The sequence below is a fragment of the Rhinichthys klamathensis genome, unplaced genomic scaffold (assembly GCF_029890125.1).
Source record: "Rhinichthys klamathensis goyatoka isolate OS25496 unplaced genomic scaffold, OSU_Roscu_1.1 h1tg000139l_1, whole genome shotgun sequence".
NCBI lineage: Eukaryota > Metazoa > Chordata > Actinopteri > Cypriniformes > Leuciscidae > Rhinichthys > Rhinichthys klamathensis.
Window position 1 is genome coordinate 81,759 of NW_026606674.1, and position 18,704 is coordinate 100,462.

The window sequence follows — 18,704 nt, forward strand, 5'->3', positions numbered from 1 at the left end:
CTCCCATGTGATGGACGATTTAGCCGGCTCACACACCTGGTCAGACTCACTGTGGTGCTTCAGCGATGGTTGGGGCGATGGTTGGCGCAGTCATCGTCTGCGGTGGGCTCTCGCGTCATCTCCGTGCCTTGGGGTGATGGTTGGCTGGGCTCTGGGTTCGATGACGTGGACGCTGGTGTGGAATTGGGGAAGGAACTCCCCAGACAGTGTAGGATGGCCTCCCTCCATGTTCCCTCCGTCATGTCTAGAAGGTCTCTAGAGTGGTAATAGCCCCAATCCAAAATAGCGACTTCAGGGTTCGGTCATCAAAGGTTGTTCGTTGGGCGAGTGTGCAAAAGTGAATGGAATAATCCATGAATGAAAGAACTTCCCTGGCATGACAGTCCATTACTAAGACAGTAAGTGCATATTGTTTTTCTACTTTCTTAACAATTACTTTTTTCTTCAACAATCGCTCATTCAGTGAACAAAATGCTGCACTGTTCTTGCGTAACATCAGGTCTTTGTTTCCTCTCTTTCAGAGGTTGTACTGGTACATTTATTGATCTCCTAGTTTAGCAATTCAAATGCTTGGGGCCTTTGTGCTCTTTACTTCATTGTCAATTTCAGCACAGAAGCAAACATTGCAAGGAGCCCTGTATCTGACCTTATGATTCTGATTACTTATGTTGAGTTATTGAACATCCTGGTCACTGTTTTAAAAAAATAATGAAAGTGTATGTGGACCAGGGCTTTCAAGCTCCAAAATGACAAAACCATCAATAAAGTCTCGTTTATGCTGTATATTATGTCATACAATAGATTTGTGTGACAAACAGACCTAAATTTAAGTCCTTATTAACTGAAAATCTTGACAGCCAGTCTAGCGCTCCTCACCTGAGAATTATGAATTGTTCTTTTAAATTAGATTTTTGCAAAATTGGTCTGACTGATTTGTTCACAGATTTGTTTAACTGATCCACTTCTTATGCACTTCTTATGACTCTGTGATTTTGGTCTGTTCTTCACAAAAAGCTACCATAAGACACGTGCATGAGACTTGCTCCACAAAATAAGTTAAGTCATACAGTCTTGGAATGAAACAAGGGTGAGTAAATGATGACAGAATTTTATTTTCAGGTGATTTCATCCTAACAAACATGATTCATAATGGAACATTTATTAATGGATTTAAGGCCTTTGGGAAATTGCTTTGAGTCATCACAGACAGCACATTTAAAACTTTTAAAGGTTGCAAGGTACAAAAGCACAAGATGATGTCATGAGATGTCATGATGCATTTGGATTAGTGGCTGACTCTGCAGTGGATTTTGCTAGACCTTACAGCAGAACACAGCACAAAACCCTGCTGTGCCTCCAAGTTTCACAGTTGCTGCTAGTTGTCATTTTGATTCATTGAACACCAGGATACTTGACAAGCCTTAGACGGAGAAGCCAAATAAAGACAACATTTTTGCCAGCCGTCTCTGAGGAATCGTGACTACACTGTCTGGAGTGCTGGGTCTCATCGGGACTGTAGTTCTCTACACTCCATCAGTGCCACACAAGAGTGAAACTAGTACCAGTGTCCTTTTGAACGTATCTATTGACAGAACTACTTTCATTACTAAATCTGATAGTATTTCCATGCCTTTCTAAAATATTGTCATGTAATGATTAACTTCTGCTTAGAAGCTTTATAGATTTTCAGTGATTTTTGAAAGGGTCTATGCTATAAAACCCACATTAAAAAAAGCTTGATGGAAAGAGCTTCAGAAAGCACATGAATGAATCTGTTTGTTAGGGCAGAGAATGTCCTTGAGCGTCTTTGCTTTTGTTCCAACTAAGACAGAAGTGCCGCACAAGGCAGGGATGTCTTCAAGGAGCTGCAACACTGTCAATAAAACACTCCAAGTACCGTCACAATAAGAAAATAGCCTTGTCTAGTCATGGTGATCCTGACATTTCTTCAGTCCTTCATTTCTCCCTGAGTAATTGTGCACATATCCCTTTTGTGGTTTTTCACTTTCTCTCGATTTTGTTCATCTTGGCTTTTCAATATCTGTCCCACAGCAGCTTATTGGCTGCTAAGAGGAAGTACACTGCCACTGGATTTCTATTTGGCAGCGCATACAAGAAGTGTAATGGCCATTAAAGCGCTCTGATTGAAGCAGAAATCATATTGCCTTTGATTGCCCTGTGAGACTTGAAGCGCTGCCACAGGGCCATGAATCACATTGTGCACAGGCGACGTGGTGTGCGAAGCCTGGCCTTTCTCAGCAGCAGTGGGAGTTGTTGTCTTCTCTAAGAACTGCACGCAAATGTGCGATTTTTAGCTGCCTTGACAGACCCTTGGGTACATCTCTCCTGTATTCTTTATTTATACTCCCTCTCTTTAGACTCCATCTGCTCAACTCTACAGACATACAGTACAGAGAGCTTCACTGGCCTTGCACCCAGGTGCTGCCAACTGCTATCTCCAGCGCTGCTGAAACTGAATGGGAAATCAGCTCAAGGCATGTTGGGTGTGAATTTAGAGTTGGGTAGAACTGTGTCCTGCCTGAGAGGTCATCTCATGAATCATAGTTGGGTGAATGACTGCTATTAGCATTGACAGTTAAGAGCAGTAATGGCTACTCTCATGTCTTTTGATTACGTCTTCAAATGAGGCATTCCATCACTGCGGTATACAAGCGGACATCACTAGACAAGATGTCAAGATCAATGCCTGCTGATTGTTTTTTCATAACAACTGCTGTGTGATAATAACAGAGCTTTTTAATCATCGGTAAACTTGTTCAATTATAGAACCACAGTGGACATGTTGAATGGCGAAAGCTTATTTTAAATGCATACTTGCAGATGCATCAACTCCTTTTTTCTGTCCTTTGTCACGCAGCTGAAATAGCAGCTCTGCAACATCACTCAGTGATTTATCACATCAAAGTCTTTTAGAAACTTGTTCGCTTGAATATCCATCAAAATGCGACAATAATTGTGTTGCTTTCTTCCTCTGCAGTTAAATGAAAGTGTATTATGGACAAGGTAGATGACAAGTTCAATTGCCTGGAAGGTGAATGTTGGAATGTTTGGACCATGATGGAAAAACAGTGAAAGGTTTGCAACTTTTTGGAAATCGTTATTCAAGAAGTGTCGTCAGCACTGTAGTTCTGAAGAATGAGAAACATTGTTCAATTATGAAGCTGTTTCTAAAGGGTACAGCTATTCCCTTTGCAGTCATGACTTTATTATTGTTCTAATATAAAATGGCAATTGAAAGACTTCTAAGATTCAATGCATAAACTGTATCTTGTTATATTATTGCTTAAATAATAATTTGGGGATTTTTTTTTCTCCCTAAACAATAAAGAAATCTGGTTTGTAACGAGAGATAAGATGGGTCAAATAACTGCTACGCCTCAGCCATTTTATATAGCCAGCATTTGAAGACTTAAAAAAGCGACATTTGGTGTCAAGCTTCATTAACAGAACAGATTTACAGTGACTAATTAATCTAAACATTTTAGAGCATCAGTTAATGACATGCTAGCTGCACATGGAACTCATTTGTTCAAACAATAACCTTTAGTGTAGGCTAAAAAGCTTATTTTTGTTCGAGTGCTTTATTGGAAAATATAAAGCGAAAACAGGTGATGAACAATAGGGATAGTACACCCCCCAAAAATTCAATTCTGTCATCATTTACTCACCCGCAAGTTGTTCCAAACCTGTATGAATTTATTTTTTCTGCTGAAAACAAAAGAGGATATTTTGAAGAACCAAACAGTTTATAGATCCCAGTGATTTAGTCAATGGTGCCCATCAACTGTTTGAAACTAGGAACCATAAGGAACTGTAAGGAACATCAAGCTGGGCCTGCACATGCACCAATTAGAATCCCTCCAAAGTGTAATATCATAATATCCACACTTCTATCTTGCCTCTCAACATCTTCGCCTCTACATCTACCAGTGAAAACCATTAGACCTTTGGAGCCACTAACTAAGGGCATTGCATTTAAGCCCCCCCCCCCCCCCCCCCCCCCCCCCTTCCCCCCTCTATTTCCTGTCTGCTGTATCATCTCAGAGGGTGATGTGCTACTCGGTATGCAGCCCGAGGGACGAATGGATGGATGGCAAAATGGAAGGACAGAAGAAAGGCCTCAGAATGAGGATGAGCTATACCCAACCCGACTCATTACAGCCTGGCCTTGCCCTGTCGTGTACGCTCCAGCGCGCGTGAAGCCGCCAGGGTACCCCGGTGGATGGGTGGACAGGGAGCGAGAGGGGGAGGGAACACATAAGGAAGAAAAAAAAAACCCCGCAGAGGCTGAGGAAAGTAGGCCAATGATGATGTGTCACAATGCCCACTAAGAAGCAGCGTCACCTAACCTACATTTAGATGTTTTTTTTTCCCCCCAGTGGCTATGTGTTGAATGTGTACATCCTGGCGGAAACATGGAGTGCCATATTGCTTTATTCCGGAGGTATTGGAGACCACCAACTTAGACAACAACCAGCTGTTTAGGGCAGTAGGGTTAACTACAAGGAGTGCTCCCTAAAGAAAACTAAAAAAAAAAAAAAAAATCTAAATAAACATTTTATCCCATAACAAATATATTTCATGTGTTTCCCCCCTCCTCTGTTTGCTTCTCCAGTGCTGTAGAACTAAAAAAAAAAAAACAGCATATGTGTTTGGGATCAGATGTGATAATTTACTCATATTTATACAGTATGGCTTTTTAATCATCAATCTGAAGTATTTATTTATCTGTTTTCTTGGCATATATTTGTCCCCTAATCCAGTCACATTTATGAAAAACCTACATGAGGCCGGAAATGTTACATATATGCAGATATAATTAAATTACCAGCTTACTGAAATAAACGGTTAATTAAAGCTTGAGTTCAGCACATTAGGCTCTTGAAACCCACTCACCAAGAGATAGTTAAAGGTTGAAACAGTAAACTGCTGCACATTAATGTAGGTGGGCTGATGCTTGCACCAAATGAACAACAGTTAGGTAGAAAATGAATGCACCTATCATAAATGAATCACAAATCAATGCTGGAAACACTGAGATATGAATCACATTCCTAGTTTTGTTACTTCACACAGGGGTCAGAAAAAATATTCACACTAAAAAAAAGGTCACTAATTATGTATGTTCATTACTGAATATCTGATATGCTTCATTGGTGATGGTATATTCAACTGTCTGGCAGAAGGTATAGAATGAAGTAAACTAAAGCAATGTTAAGCTAATCAAGCACATCAAAAAGCACTCAATTATACCACACGTCTGCAAGTGGATGAGAACATATACCCACAATGCTTTTCATTGAACAGTAACAGTAACCATCAAGTAAAACTGTACTAAAATACTTTGCTTGAACCTTGAATACATGTAAGTTTACACAAATATTAAAAACAAATAAAACATTTCCCAAGGTAAAATATACATTAGTATATCACAAATATAGTCGTTAATCAACCTATCAAAATAAATTATATTTGCAGTCAAAGTGTTAATAATGCTAATTAAATATTATTAATAATAAAAAATCAATGTTTATCCATAGTAAAACATTAAACAAAATTGCTTTTTAAAAACAATATTATTTTAAGAAATTTCAAAAGAAATTCCAATGACAGTTGATCTTTTATCAAAATGACAGAAACAGTTTTTTAATAGCCTAGCTTTTTTTATGTAATAGATTTTTGAATTATAAACTAAAATTGTAATTTGCTGTTGATTTGATTTGATAATTAACAGCCTAAAGGCTCCAGATGGAAAATGTATTACAATAAATCGATTATATTGAAGTGTTTGACCTAAATGAACATATTGTGTGTTAACAAAAGTTATTTTCTGAAACTGCCTCACTCCCACAACACGCCCCATTTAAGATATTAATGAATAAGACCACACACACACATTCTTAAAACACTGGAAGAGAACAATCAGCAACACTGTACACACTTCAATTAGGCTACAGAATAACAGAAATGTGTTGTGTGTTTGGCGTTTACGTGTGTAGCCTACTAGAACTGTGCTGTGAAGCTTTAACGTGACAAAATAATGGGACAATTCTAGGGCTAGGGAAGGTAGGAAATGAAAAAAGTCTTTAATGTAGTGGGTTGTAGTGGGCACCTTCACGTTCGTGTGTGTGTGTGTCTGCTCACACCCCCAAGCTCAGCTCCACAACGAGGCTGAGGAAGACACGGCGTTCAATTACACCGGCTGCCAGTGAATAGAAGGGACGAGGCGCGGGGAAATGCACGCCTGTGCCGTCAGTGAAATGCGCCTGAGATTTACCCCCTGAATGCACACGACGCCACCGAAATGCCGGGTTGGAAGAAAAATATCCCCGCTTGCCTGCAAGCCGACCAAGAAGGAGGTATGAAAACAGCTCTTTAATAGTTTCGCACGAGCGTTGTTTCAGGGGCGCGTTCTGTTTATTGTTATGGTCTCTGGGTTTGTTTGTTACACTGTAACTGTTGATGTTTGGCGCGAAATGTTTAGAACGTTCGGCGCTTCATTGTATCAACTTTTTCTGGGTGATCACTGGATTGAGAGATAATACCGCGCCCGCCGGCAGGAATTTCGTAGTAATGCACTTGTTCGGTCGGTTTCTTTGCATAAATCGACATTTTAAAGGTTGTATGCGTTTACTTTCCTATTTTATTCCTTCCTTAAATTTGTTAGGATGCATTTGGGCATCTGTTGTTGCCAATACACCACCAATATTTATAGTATAGATAGTATGTTTGGTGTTCATTGTACTCCGTGTTAAAAATGTTGCCTACAGTCATGACATTTCTGTCGCTTCCACTTGGCTTGGCTGAAAACCATGTGTATGCAGTAGCTATATGTGACAGTTTCCTATTTTGAAAACCGCCTACATAATACACACCAATGAAATCGTGTGATTGTAGCCTTACCCTTTCGCTTTAAAAGTCTCCATAGCCGTAGGGTTTGAAATGCAGCGCGTTGCTGTTGTGGTGGTCATTGTTACTTGACGTAAGGTGTGTAATGTTAGCGACCGATACTGACTATTCCTCACGCCCTGGGCTGCGTTTTCTAAAAGCATCGTGAGCTAAGTTGATCGTAGAGACGATTGGTGGCAATGCATTTGGGAAACGCAGCCCAGGTCATTTTTGCGTTAGAATTTAGCGACAGAATTTCACTATTCCCCACCTAATGAAATCTTATCCATCACAGCCATGCATGTCGAGTGAGACGGGTCTGAATGGTCAGGGGAATAAGTCAGATGCACTTGCCCATAGCAAACAAGCAGAGTACCGATCGAGCTTGTAATGAATCAGATAAAAGCAGCGTGTTTGAATTATCATGTTTCAGAGGATAGTGGAATATGCTTGCACGTGGTTTGTCCGTGAAAAGATTATGTTTTCCACACTTTGAATGGAGAATCACTTACTGCAAAAGTATTGATGCTATGTTGGTTTTTGGACTACCTACAAAGGTAGATCGTTGGGCTGTGTTCTGTTCTCTAAAGCAGTACAGTTGTCAGTGTTTATGACCAGGAATATGACCATATGTTGATTATGTATCATGCTCAATGTAAAAGTATTAACCTCTTAACAAAAATATGAGATTAGATTGGTATTTTCCTTTACTAATAACAATTCTGGGTCATGAGACTTGGAGAATCTGGGAGAATCGGATAGAAGTATTTGAGGTTGTGTGCTTTTCTGAGATAACAAACATCTCTCTTGGGTGTTGAATGTGACCGCTTGGCCATTGTCATCATGACTCAGGACTGATGAATCACAGTTTTCCATTGTGTCACTGATTCTTTCACCTCAGAGTTGCTTGTGCATGAGCCTTGCATACTTGGGACTCTGTAAAAGCATTTTACATGCTTTTTTTATAGAGTCTGTTCAGGCTTTAGGTTTATTTATTGGAAGAGGTTATTGTATGCCACATGCAGCCAAACAGCAAAACATACCGGTACACATGTAACTGCCACTGTGAGTCCGTATATGGTTGATATATGGTGTGAATTCACTTTTAGACTTTAGTAAAATGCTGTTGAACGCAGCAGATATGCATGTAAAAGTAAATTTTGCATGACATTAGTGCCATCTTCAGCATGTTGGCGCTTCTGTTCTGGTGCCCTGCTGCCTGGCAATGTGGCATGTAATTGAGTTTGAGGGGAACCAGCGGGGGCCGAATGAGCCCCCTCATACAAAACGGGGATATTGCGGGAAGCTGTGGATAATGCTGTGTCCTTGGATCGGTGCAGAATTGCTATGGCTTGCAAGCCTTCTCCACCTCCTCCTCCTCCGTGTCTTTGTATTGAACGGGTATAGAGAACTAGGGCATGGAGGGTAACACTTTGTATGTCTCTTAGATCATGCTTTTCTTGTGCACTGCAGGACTGCACTTGTTGGAATAAATAGGTTTGTTTTTAATTACTCTTTTTCGTAATTCAATTGAACAATATCTATCTGTTTTCATTGCCTGGTGGGCCATGAGTGTACAGGTGTGTTTGTGTGTGCACCTAGGCAACACATCCATCTTAACATTGCGTAAAGATGCAAATTCATCATCTGAGCTAATAAGATAATTTAACCATGATTTCAGGACTTGCTGAGGGATCGAATGAGAGTATTCAATTTATAATAGTTAGAAGTACCTAAAATATGATGCACAAGCAGATTTGAATGATGCATCACAAGTCAGTTCTTCTTGCATTGTCTCCCTCAACATATTGATTATGTATGCTTCTCAGTTTGCAGAGATACTGTAGTTTACATTTAAAAAGATATTTATCAAGGGTTTAATGCTGCTGTATCAAGATTTATGTACAAGCGTCTACTTGTTGAGAACTTTAGAGATAATTTTGATTCCTAGGGAGACCTATAACCTTTCAACATAGCTTTTTTTTCTTTCAAAATGCTGCTTGTCTGCTTTTGCACATTTTGTAGTGTATATAGTATATACATATAAAAAAGTAACCACGTTTTTGTATTTTTGATAGAAAGAGAGAGTGACACAAGGCCATATATGTTCCATTTAACATTAACAAAAGATTCAGTGTCAGTAAACAAAAGATTGTACACACACAAAGCAAAAACAGCATGTTGCATTATCTCAGTATCCTATCCACTTAGTTATGAATGGGGAATGACCTGTAGTCATTCTCAAAAACAGACTTGTTTTGCAATCTGATCTGTTTTGAAACAGCTGAACCTCTAGAACAACAGATTAATGTTAGTTCCGCACCTGGAGCCGAATGATATTTGCCTCTTGAAATCGGTAATTGTGAATTTTTATATAAGTGCGTGGGGAGGAGAAGTGGAGGCATCACATTTGTGCATTCATTCGTGCTTATTGCTGCTTCTCCATTATTCCGTACTTGGCTAGAATTTGAAAGCAAAAATAAGAGAGTAGAATTGAAAGAAGGTGACTCAGTGCCCCATCTTGCTGCATTATAGATATATGCTGGTCAACACATGACGTTTGATGTTTTGGTATTATATTCAGTTAGACCTTTGACAGAAACTTTAAAGCATCTGTTTTTGAGGTTATGTAGACTTTTGAATTGTTTTAAATGTGATTTGTGTCATTTGTTTTGATTTTAAAATAATTTCTCCTATCCAGCATATGTAGACACAGCTGTTAGTAAAAACAATAATCATAGCTTGAATGCCTTTGTAACACCAACTATGTGGTGCTGTATTTCTCTTTCTTTAAGTATGCAGCCCTTTAACATTGGCTTGACCATTGGTTTGAGTTTGGGGCAGAACTATCTGTTTTTTCCGACCAATGGCAGGTGCAGTGAGCGTTCAGGAAACCTGCTTGAATATGGTGATGATGACCTCTCCTTTATTTATTTTTGTTTACTTGGAGAAAAGAATACACCTACTGTGCCTTCAAAACTTTTTTTTTGCTTTATTGTGTTTTGCCAATAGCAGAAGTTTCCCAGAGGTTTGTCACTGTCAGCAGTATGGGGGTAATAGCCTCTCAGGTCATGATGGAAACATTACATGGCCAAGTCAAGTTTTAGAATGATTGCTTTTGGAAAAAAGAAATTGCTTTTTGTTTGTTTTGTCCCCCCTCCCTCTAGAACTGCCGTTCAGCTCAGATGTCATTTGTGTTAGCAAGTACGAACGTGTCTCAATTCACAAAGATAATATGACGTGTGGGTTGTAAGATCCCTTTTGCTCCGGGCGAAAATGTTGTGCGAGTTTCATATGGACTTTTTCACACATGTTGAAAAACTATGGCAGACTCTCTAGAACTTGAAGATTCTATTGAAACAATGTCAACCAAGTGGCTTTTTTCCTCTGCTCACTTACAGAGACCAGTGCAAACATTTTCAGGGCTCAACAATAAGAGACAGTGTGAGAGTTTTGGGCCAGCTAGCTGCATTGGGCCATTTTTTTTTTTTTTTTTGCTCAATCAGTGGTAATATTGGCAGGGCAAGTATAAATCTGAACTACTGGCACAGATGTGACAGCAGAACAAATTTTCTTTGTTGAGCCCTGATTATTCTCAAAGCATTTCCCTACTATCTCAGTGTCCAGAAACACTAGAGACCAAGTAACCTTGAGTATGTAGGAACTGCAATGCTTTGACATTCAGCAGTGATTTGCTGGAGCATGATTCAACCCAAGGCTGTGGAACATGCGCTCGATCTCTGACCTGTTGAGGTCACGGTTTCCTGATTAGGACGGTCCTAACATTGTCAAGTTTTACATTGACATTTGATTTGTGTGTGCATGTGCGTGTGATGTCCAGCAGGCCTTGGCGTACAGGTGTTTGGTGTTACTTACACCAAAATAATCTAGCATCAACATTGCCAGTGTCAATTTTTCAATGACCACCGCCCTTTAAAACACACTCCCCCCTTAAAATCATTATAGGGTAGTTTGAAAAGGTTGCCATCATGAGGAATAGGCAAAGGCACAATCAGCCGATACTAATTGGACCCCAGCGTTCCTCCCCAATGTAGGATCAATAGTTGGAGATTAATTGTGTGATATGTCAGCAAAGCATGGATATGGAGTAAACCAAAGAACCTTGCAAACTCTAAAGCACCACTGGAAGAGACTGCACATAGATCAACACAGAGGCTGCTTTTGGTACCATATTTGGTACCTTCCTAATTATAGGCAGTAACCAGCAATGAAGAACATTGGTGAGAAGATCAATCAAGAACACAACTAGATTTTTTTTATACCTTTGACCAATATATTCAGTTAACTCGCAATAGATAAATTACCCTTTATCTGACTCAATTAGGTCTATTACAGAAGTAAATAGGTTGTGAATGATTGATTGTCATGTTGACAGTTGTTTTAATATACAATAATGTTACAAAGATATTGTAAATTAAGATTTTATTCAGTTTTTTATATAGATTTGTACACACGACTTGCCTTGTATTAATATTTTTAAAAATAGCCTTTGATTTTATGATTTATTCTAGCATTAGTCTGAAGTCTTGCCAGTGGATGAGCATGTTTTGCTGATGACCTTTGATTAGCATGAAAAGGCACAGTTTTTCAGCATTAGATAACTTATTTGATTTATCAGTGCAGGTGAGATAATGAGTTGTTCCCTTCGCTGTGATTGTGAGTGTACAGAATGACAGAGTGTGATGCTGCAATCAGGTGTTGCACCCCAGGGTAAGCTATTTATCTCAATACCGAATCATCCAGAGAAGAAGAGGCAGAGGGAGGTAATAGGCTGATTGTATTCTTCTTTACTGTCTTAAACATAAACCCAACCTGAGTTCTTGTGTGTTTAAGTGGATAAAGCTTGTTAAAAATGCAATGAAGCATTGGTGGCCTTTGCACAAATCAGCAATGAATAAGCATAAATAACCAAAATTTGTCCTGTCGGAAAAGGGTTGGAGCAAAAGTACTCTTAAAGCTAGAATAATGGCTGAAACAATATTTTCTAAATGCATGTTATCTTATTAGGAAAGTTTAATCTGTCCATGTTTTTTTTGACATCATAATTTACTCTTCTCTTCAGGTGAAATTACTTTTTTTGTTGGTGTCTGCCAGACTTAAATCATTTAGTCTGCTTAAACCCTGCGGCGTTCTTACAATCGACTACAAGCTAGTGTTCAGGTATGCTTCCAATCAAACAGTCCTCGTCCTATATTTTTGTTGTATCCCTCTGATGTATGTCACAATATGGAGGGAAAAGATTGTTAATTTGTGTCACGGTTATCTCAGTATGTTGACATGTTTGACCGTTTAGGCAAACATTTTGGTTTTAAAAGAACCAAAATGTGTAGACTTCAGAAAGCCTTACTTGAAATCCCAGTGCATTCTACATTGGGAAAGAAGTATTTTAACATTGAAAAAATTACACTCTGCCTTTATATTAATCCCTGCTCTTTGGGTTGAAAGCTCACTGGGAGTTTCATGGCCCCACATCAGCTTGTTAATCTTGGAACGACACGCAACTTTGCTTTACTCCTCAGTAGTAGTTTAATTTCACTCGTCTGACCCTGTATGTAGGTGGGAGGAGTGGCTCACAAAGGTAGACTACTCTTTTACTGTCATCTGTGTCAAACAGTAAGTAGAAGCTCTTTTGTACTCATAATTGTCAGTTCAAACGGCTATTGATTTCGTACTGGAGTTCTGAGTGTTGAGATGAGAGGGGTTTATCGTTTTGTCCTTTTCTGCTGCTTGTGTGTATGAAGTCCATAGTTCTCAAGTACTGAGGAAACACAAGTCATTGCTTGCAGAGAAAAGGCTTTCTCCTTACCACCCAGAACAAATTGGACAGAGATCAGTCAGTCCATTGATATGGGAAAAAAGCTAAATCTGTTACCAAATTTGCATGTTTTTCTGAATCTGGAAGGCTAGATGTGTTTCCGCAAGCGTATCCGTTAATTTGATTTATGAGGGCAGAATTTAAATTGTGTCTCATTTAACCTCATAAAATACAAATATCTGTGCTAATATTCTGAAATCTCACTGGATTTCTCACTTTAATATTGCGCATTTGCATGCCTCCATTTATGAATTCACACTCCCTTGAGTCAATTAATTTATTCTTGAGAGAATCCATGACCTGTTCCCACTCAAGGACTAGTCTTTCACGCAGACTGTGGATTTCTGCATCAAAGCGTATTGAATCTGGATGCTGCTTGTCCATCACTCGTGTTTTGCTCTTTTCTCTTGTCACCATCCTTTCTTTTCAATTCACTTTTACCACGCTGACTTGTGAGACAATTGAAAACCGAAGGAGAACGAAGTCTCAACAGGAGGCTCAAATCATTCTGCTGCTCCCCGGTGCGTAGTTCATATCGAGCAAAGCTGCAATTTTCTCCACACCTCTGCAGCACGTCGGATTTGGTAGAATGGCATCCTGAGCTTTTGAGGTTATCAAATAGTGATGTTTCAGCCCGAGCAAGGAGGCACACAAAGATCCTTGCGTGGGTACTCCTAATTACAGGTTGAACTTGACTGTGATGGCGGCTGTTATCTGTATTGTCATAAAATCTGAAGGGTCTCCTCCAGATGCAAGGGGCTTTCATTTTTGACACAATATGGAAGTGGCATCTTAGAAACTGGGGGCTCTTTGAACCATGAGGAGAGTATGACAAAATGAAGGGTGATTTTTTGAGTCCTCCAGCCTGAGATTCATTTTCACACTTGCCCTGGGGAAATGGAAAAATATAATTGAATAAAGTGAGTTTATTATCATCAGTGGTAGTTGTTGAACCAAACATTTGAAAATACTAGTAGCCTATGCATTTACATACACCTTGTAGGCCAGGGTCTTTCATCTTAGTTCCCCTCAAAATCTCAGAGATACTGTACAATTAATAGTTGGCGGAGGTAAATTACCAATTTTAAGGCAACTGAGAAACTACACATTTGTTGAAAACAACGGCTGAATTACGCCATGTCATTCTGAATGCTCCTCTTACCAGCATTGTTATATAAACTCTCATCCTCTGTAGTCAGTACTGGACATGACATTTGGCATGGGTGTTGCTTATCACTCCACCGTCCATTTCTCATCAGAACACTCTCCATTCCTTGGGTTTCACTTCATTCAGTGTCAGAGTGTGGAAGGTCCTTGCAAAGTGAAGCAGATAAAGCAGTCATGTTCTGCTAAGTAGTAATACATATTGACAAGTCCGCAAACTAGAAGGGAAGGAAATTACTTTGGGAAAGGAAGAAGTGATAAAAGTGACTGAAGGGTTTAACAAGCCTTTGGAATACCTCTTCTTCAAGAAAAAAAAAATCTTTGGACACCAATAGTACTCTGTCCCAAATGCACCTAATATTTCAGTCCCACTTTGTCTCATTTCAGTCCCACTTTGTCTCATTTTAGTCCCTCGTGCATGTAAAACAAGATTTTTCATTTGGCGTGAATTCATTTATTCCGGCTGCAGAGGATAATGGCTTTTCAACCCGCATTTTTTATGTCTGTAAGGTGACTCTGCATGCTGCTGAACACAGGCAGTTGTCTCTTGAAGCCAAGCGAGATGGTAACATGATGGGACAGCTTGCGACCCAGAGGATGCAGCTGTCTTTTAGAGGAAACAAATGTAGATCAGAAAGGAGTAGAGGAAGAGAGCTGTTTCATGCATGATTTTGTACCAAGATTAAATCTATTCTCAGGTTGCATCCCATTTTGCTAATCTTGACCATTAAAAATAGTGTGCATGTTAGTTTTTTTCTCGCAGACTTTACCATACGCAAGCATTTAACAAAATCACTTCCATTTCATGAGCGCACACCTTGCATGCAAATGCACCCAAATCACATTGCACTTAAACAAGCCCTGTGGCTATTGAATAAACGCATTTTTCAAAATATAGTGAATGGAGTGTAATTTGTCGTCATAGCCTCTGCAGAATCATGTGGCTGTGTACCATCCGCCCTTGTGCCCCTTAGTAACATGCATGTTGCGCTTGGCGCGGTTTGATAAACAGCACAATTTTGATGGCTTTTGATTGGCGGTCACGTCCCTCAACCGTGTGATTGATTTGACATCACAGCTTAAGGTTGGGGTCAATCAGCATTGGCCTGTTGTTCTGCTGCTGCTTCCTGTCTTTTTTCTCCTCCTCTTGCATAAACCATACTCATGGGATCAGTCTTTTATTTATTATGATGGATGCTTATGAAGCGCGGAGCATCGTATTTTGAGTGCGCACTGGCCCTGGTGCTGGATGTGTAAGGATGCCAGGAGATGCTGTCAGCAGGGCATGGGAGAGATGAAGAGCCTTGTGATGCAAGAGCAGACTAGACTGCTCAATATTGATCACCAGATATTGCAGACATCAACTTGGTGCTGCGATGCCTGATGGTAGTTTTCTTTCCCGTGTAAACGGCACTGCTGTAGTTTTAGAATTTGCAAGGACAGCGGCAGACAGTAATCGGGGGGATTTTAAATGCTGAAATGTTTTCCAAAATGCATCATAATCAAGTTGCAAAAGACCAGTTTTATGACTCTTTTTTTTAATTTGTCCTAATGAAAAACTGTATTTGAAATGTCACTATTTGTGTAATTGTGTTTGTTGGTACAGGAGCACATTTCACCAGATATTAGATTCAGCCTATACTGACATTCACCTGTTTTTTTTTTTTTTTTAGGTTTGCAAATACACATGCTGGGCGAAGGGTTTGCATAGTACACCAGCTGTATGTCATGCACGCAAAAGCACTAAAAGCAACTCAGCTTGCACTAATGTTGCCTCTCCCAGGTGATGACTCAAGGTTTACAAGGCTAAGTCGAAACGGTAATGGTCCACCGAGGTTGTAGGGGGCTGCGTGCATTTGATGTGTTAATGCAACATTGAGGTTCCCATGACCTCACTATGGTGAGTCATTACCTGTTCTGTGGGCGTTGGACATTTCTTGTTGCACATTGACTCTATGGATGTGTCTCAATGGTCAATGCATCGTCGCTTCGGGCTAGTTTTATTGATTTTGTTTAGGTTTTTTGCAGTAGTGCTTATCCATGTAAAGCTATTACTACTAACATGATCAAAACTTTGCTGAAAAAATGGTTCTCTACTAAATCTACTTCATTCACGTTTTAGTCAGTAAAAAGGCCTTTTAGTATAATATAAAAAAATGTCCACCTTGAGGTCAGGGTACTGTCTTTTTGCTGCGAAACCTTTAAGAAACGTAAGAATAACCTTTATTAATATTTCAAGATGAACATTTACTGGACTGAAGCAACTTGCATTTAGAAAAACCATGTGAAAATGTATGTATCAAACATGACACAAGCTTTTGAGAGACATTTTCTCGTACATTTATCAATCTTTGTAATTTATTTTCTTATTTATTTTGTCTAAATGTTTAGTAAATTAAAAAGCGTATTCATTAAAAAGATTTCATATGTCAGGCTTTACACGGTTAACTAGCATACTAGCATGATTCGGTACTTTGAAAATATAAACCCTCTTGGTGAAGTTTTTTTTTTTTTTAAATTGCATTTGGAATCAGCTTTGTAGTTATAGCTGTCTCTGGCAGATGCTCTGATTGCTCATTAACCAAACCATGCTGTGTGCTTTCGAGCCTGGCGACACTTTACTTTACTTTACGTTCCGTCATGGTTCCGCATGAAATGCACACGGCAGCCTGGAAGGTTAACAAAGCCTTCTCCACCTCATCTGCACACTGCAATGTCAGCTGACCTCTGCTAACTCTCTGCGCTGGGCTCTTCCACCCCCTCCCTCCTGCGCTGTTCTGTACGCTAGCATGCAGTCCTTTGAGATATGCTGATGTCAGGATTTAGCACACTCCTGCCACCAGATTACTAAGACTCAGACTTTGCTCTGCGCATCTTCTTTTAAAGAGTGTGTGTAGTATCTCTTTGTGTGCACATATGGCCCTGCGTGCTTATAATGACACTGTTGCCCCGTCATACGGCTGTGCTCATGGTTACTCAAGACCGCATGCATGAATACATCCATATTTAATCACGGCACATGCTGCATGGATTCACATACAGCGCATTTACGTCACTCCATGCCTTCACAGCAAATGACAAATTCTCCTGCTAAAGACTGTTTACGGTGGCTTGCTTATTGCCTAGGGAGAATGAGTGATGCCTGACAGCTGATGGGGGAATGCAGGACCACAGTTCTTTGTGTCTAATTATTCATCAGGAGAGAGAAAGCCTCTGCCGCCCTACCGCAAATCGTCAAACGCTCAAGCAAGAAAATGTACTTGTAAAGACACATAATGGAAATAATGTGTTTAAACTTCTTTCATCTCCCCAGATGCATTTCGTATCACTTTCGTTCTAACACGTCTGTTAATCAGTATTTCTCCTTTGTTTTGCAGTAAGAATAATCAAACAGCCTTGAAACAAAATACTTACTTATTTTGAGAAAATATATCTTGAATTTTCTTAGTCCATTTGCAAATGGTTGGTTTCAGGCAGAATTACAAGTGCAAACAACATTCTAAATATGTTATGCAATTTTTGTTTTAAAGATGTTTAAATACAGTAGAATTCAAATACAAAATCATAATTCTTGTCTTAATTAACATCAAATAGTTGCTGTTCTTGAGTAGTCTTAGATGGAAAATCATTGCCTTTTTATTCCCAAGGAAAGATCATGCATGGTTGGTAATGTTTTTAAGCTCACACCTCATATGATACGTGCTCTGCATTTATAGTGTAAGTCTTTTCCTGTTCATGTAGGATGACTTTGGTAGGGTTTACTGTTCTCTGATGTCAGGTCAGCCATCTTTTCACCTCAGGGAAAGTGCAGTGATGTCTGTCAGATTTCCTCCACATCCTGTTTTATCTCTTACAGGAGAAGCAGACATCATGAAGGATATGTCACGATGGATAAATGGCCTAAATATTTTCTCGCAACTGATTTTGATGCTAGAAGATAAATGGGAGAAATGGATGAAATTTTGTTAAAGGAATCATTTATCCCACAATGAAAATACAATGTAAATCTGAGGATTTAAAAACAGGATTATTAATTTCCCTCCATAAAGGCTAAAAGACTTCACCTTTGTGCTCCGTGTCTCTTGAAGGTAAATTATAGGCTACATCTCTATTCAGTTGATATCTCCATAAGTAATATTTATTAAGTGGGAACAGCAATCCACCATATAGTGAAATAAGGGCCTGAGTGCTATGGGACTAGGATAAAAGGATCATTTTAAATATGCACACTTTCCAGTGAGATGACTCCTGATTGGAGGATTATGTCACTCCATTTGTATGGCTTATGCTCATTGGTCACAAAGGCTCTACTTAACACAATAGCCCAGGATCAGTTTTGAGCGCTTTTCGGTAGATTTAACAGATTTAAATCCTCTTTAATTGGCCATTCCATGCCTCACTTCATAACATGGACATGCATACACATCAGTTATAACACTTGCTGGGTAAGCCCGCAGATAAGATGTAATGGTTGTGACCCAGTAACACATTTACTGGTGCTAGCATAATCTTCACCCCATTTGACCCCTCTTTTCCCTTGGATTTATTTTTGTATGCATATACTATGAAATCCGAGCTCTCTGATGCAAATGGCTGATAAAGAAATGGTACATGCCAGTTTTTTGAAATATTGACTAATGCATCAAGCCAAATGTTGTACAATGTTCTGTATTTGGCAAGGTGACCGATATCAATTGAAGTTTATTGATTGTCTGCTCAGTCATAGCAAACCGCTCCTCAACAAGCCACATTATTTTAGATATCAATTATGGTTGCAGCACAAACAGCAGTGTGA

At 39.5% G+C, this 18,704-nt stretch overlaps 1 protein-coding gene across 1 annotated transcript in view; it reads left to right on the forward strand.

Annotated features, from left to right (window-relative positions):
• Window positions 1–6,180: 6,180 nt before the first annotated feature.
• Window positions 6,181–18,704, forward strand: part of grip1 (glutamate receptor interacting protein 1) — a 283,603-nt gene continuing 271,079 nt past the window's right edge. The window contains exon 1 of the mRNA XM_056257459.1: window positions 6,181–6,380. Coding sequence (XP_056113434.1) covers window positions 6,326–6,380 — 55 coding nt within the window. The 5' untranslated portion in view covers window positions 6,181–6,325. The remainder of the gene's footprint in view (window positions 6,381–18,704) is intronic.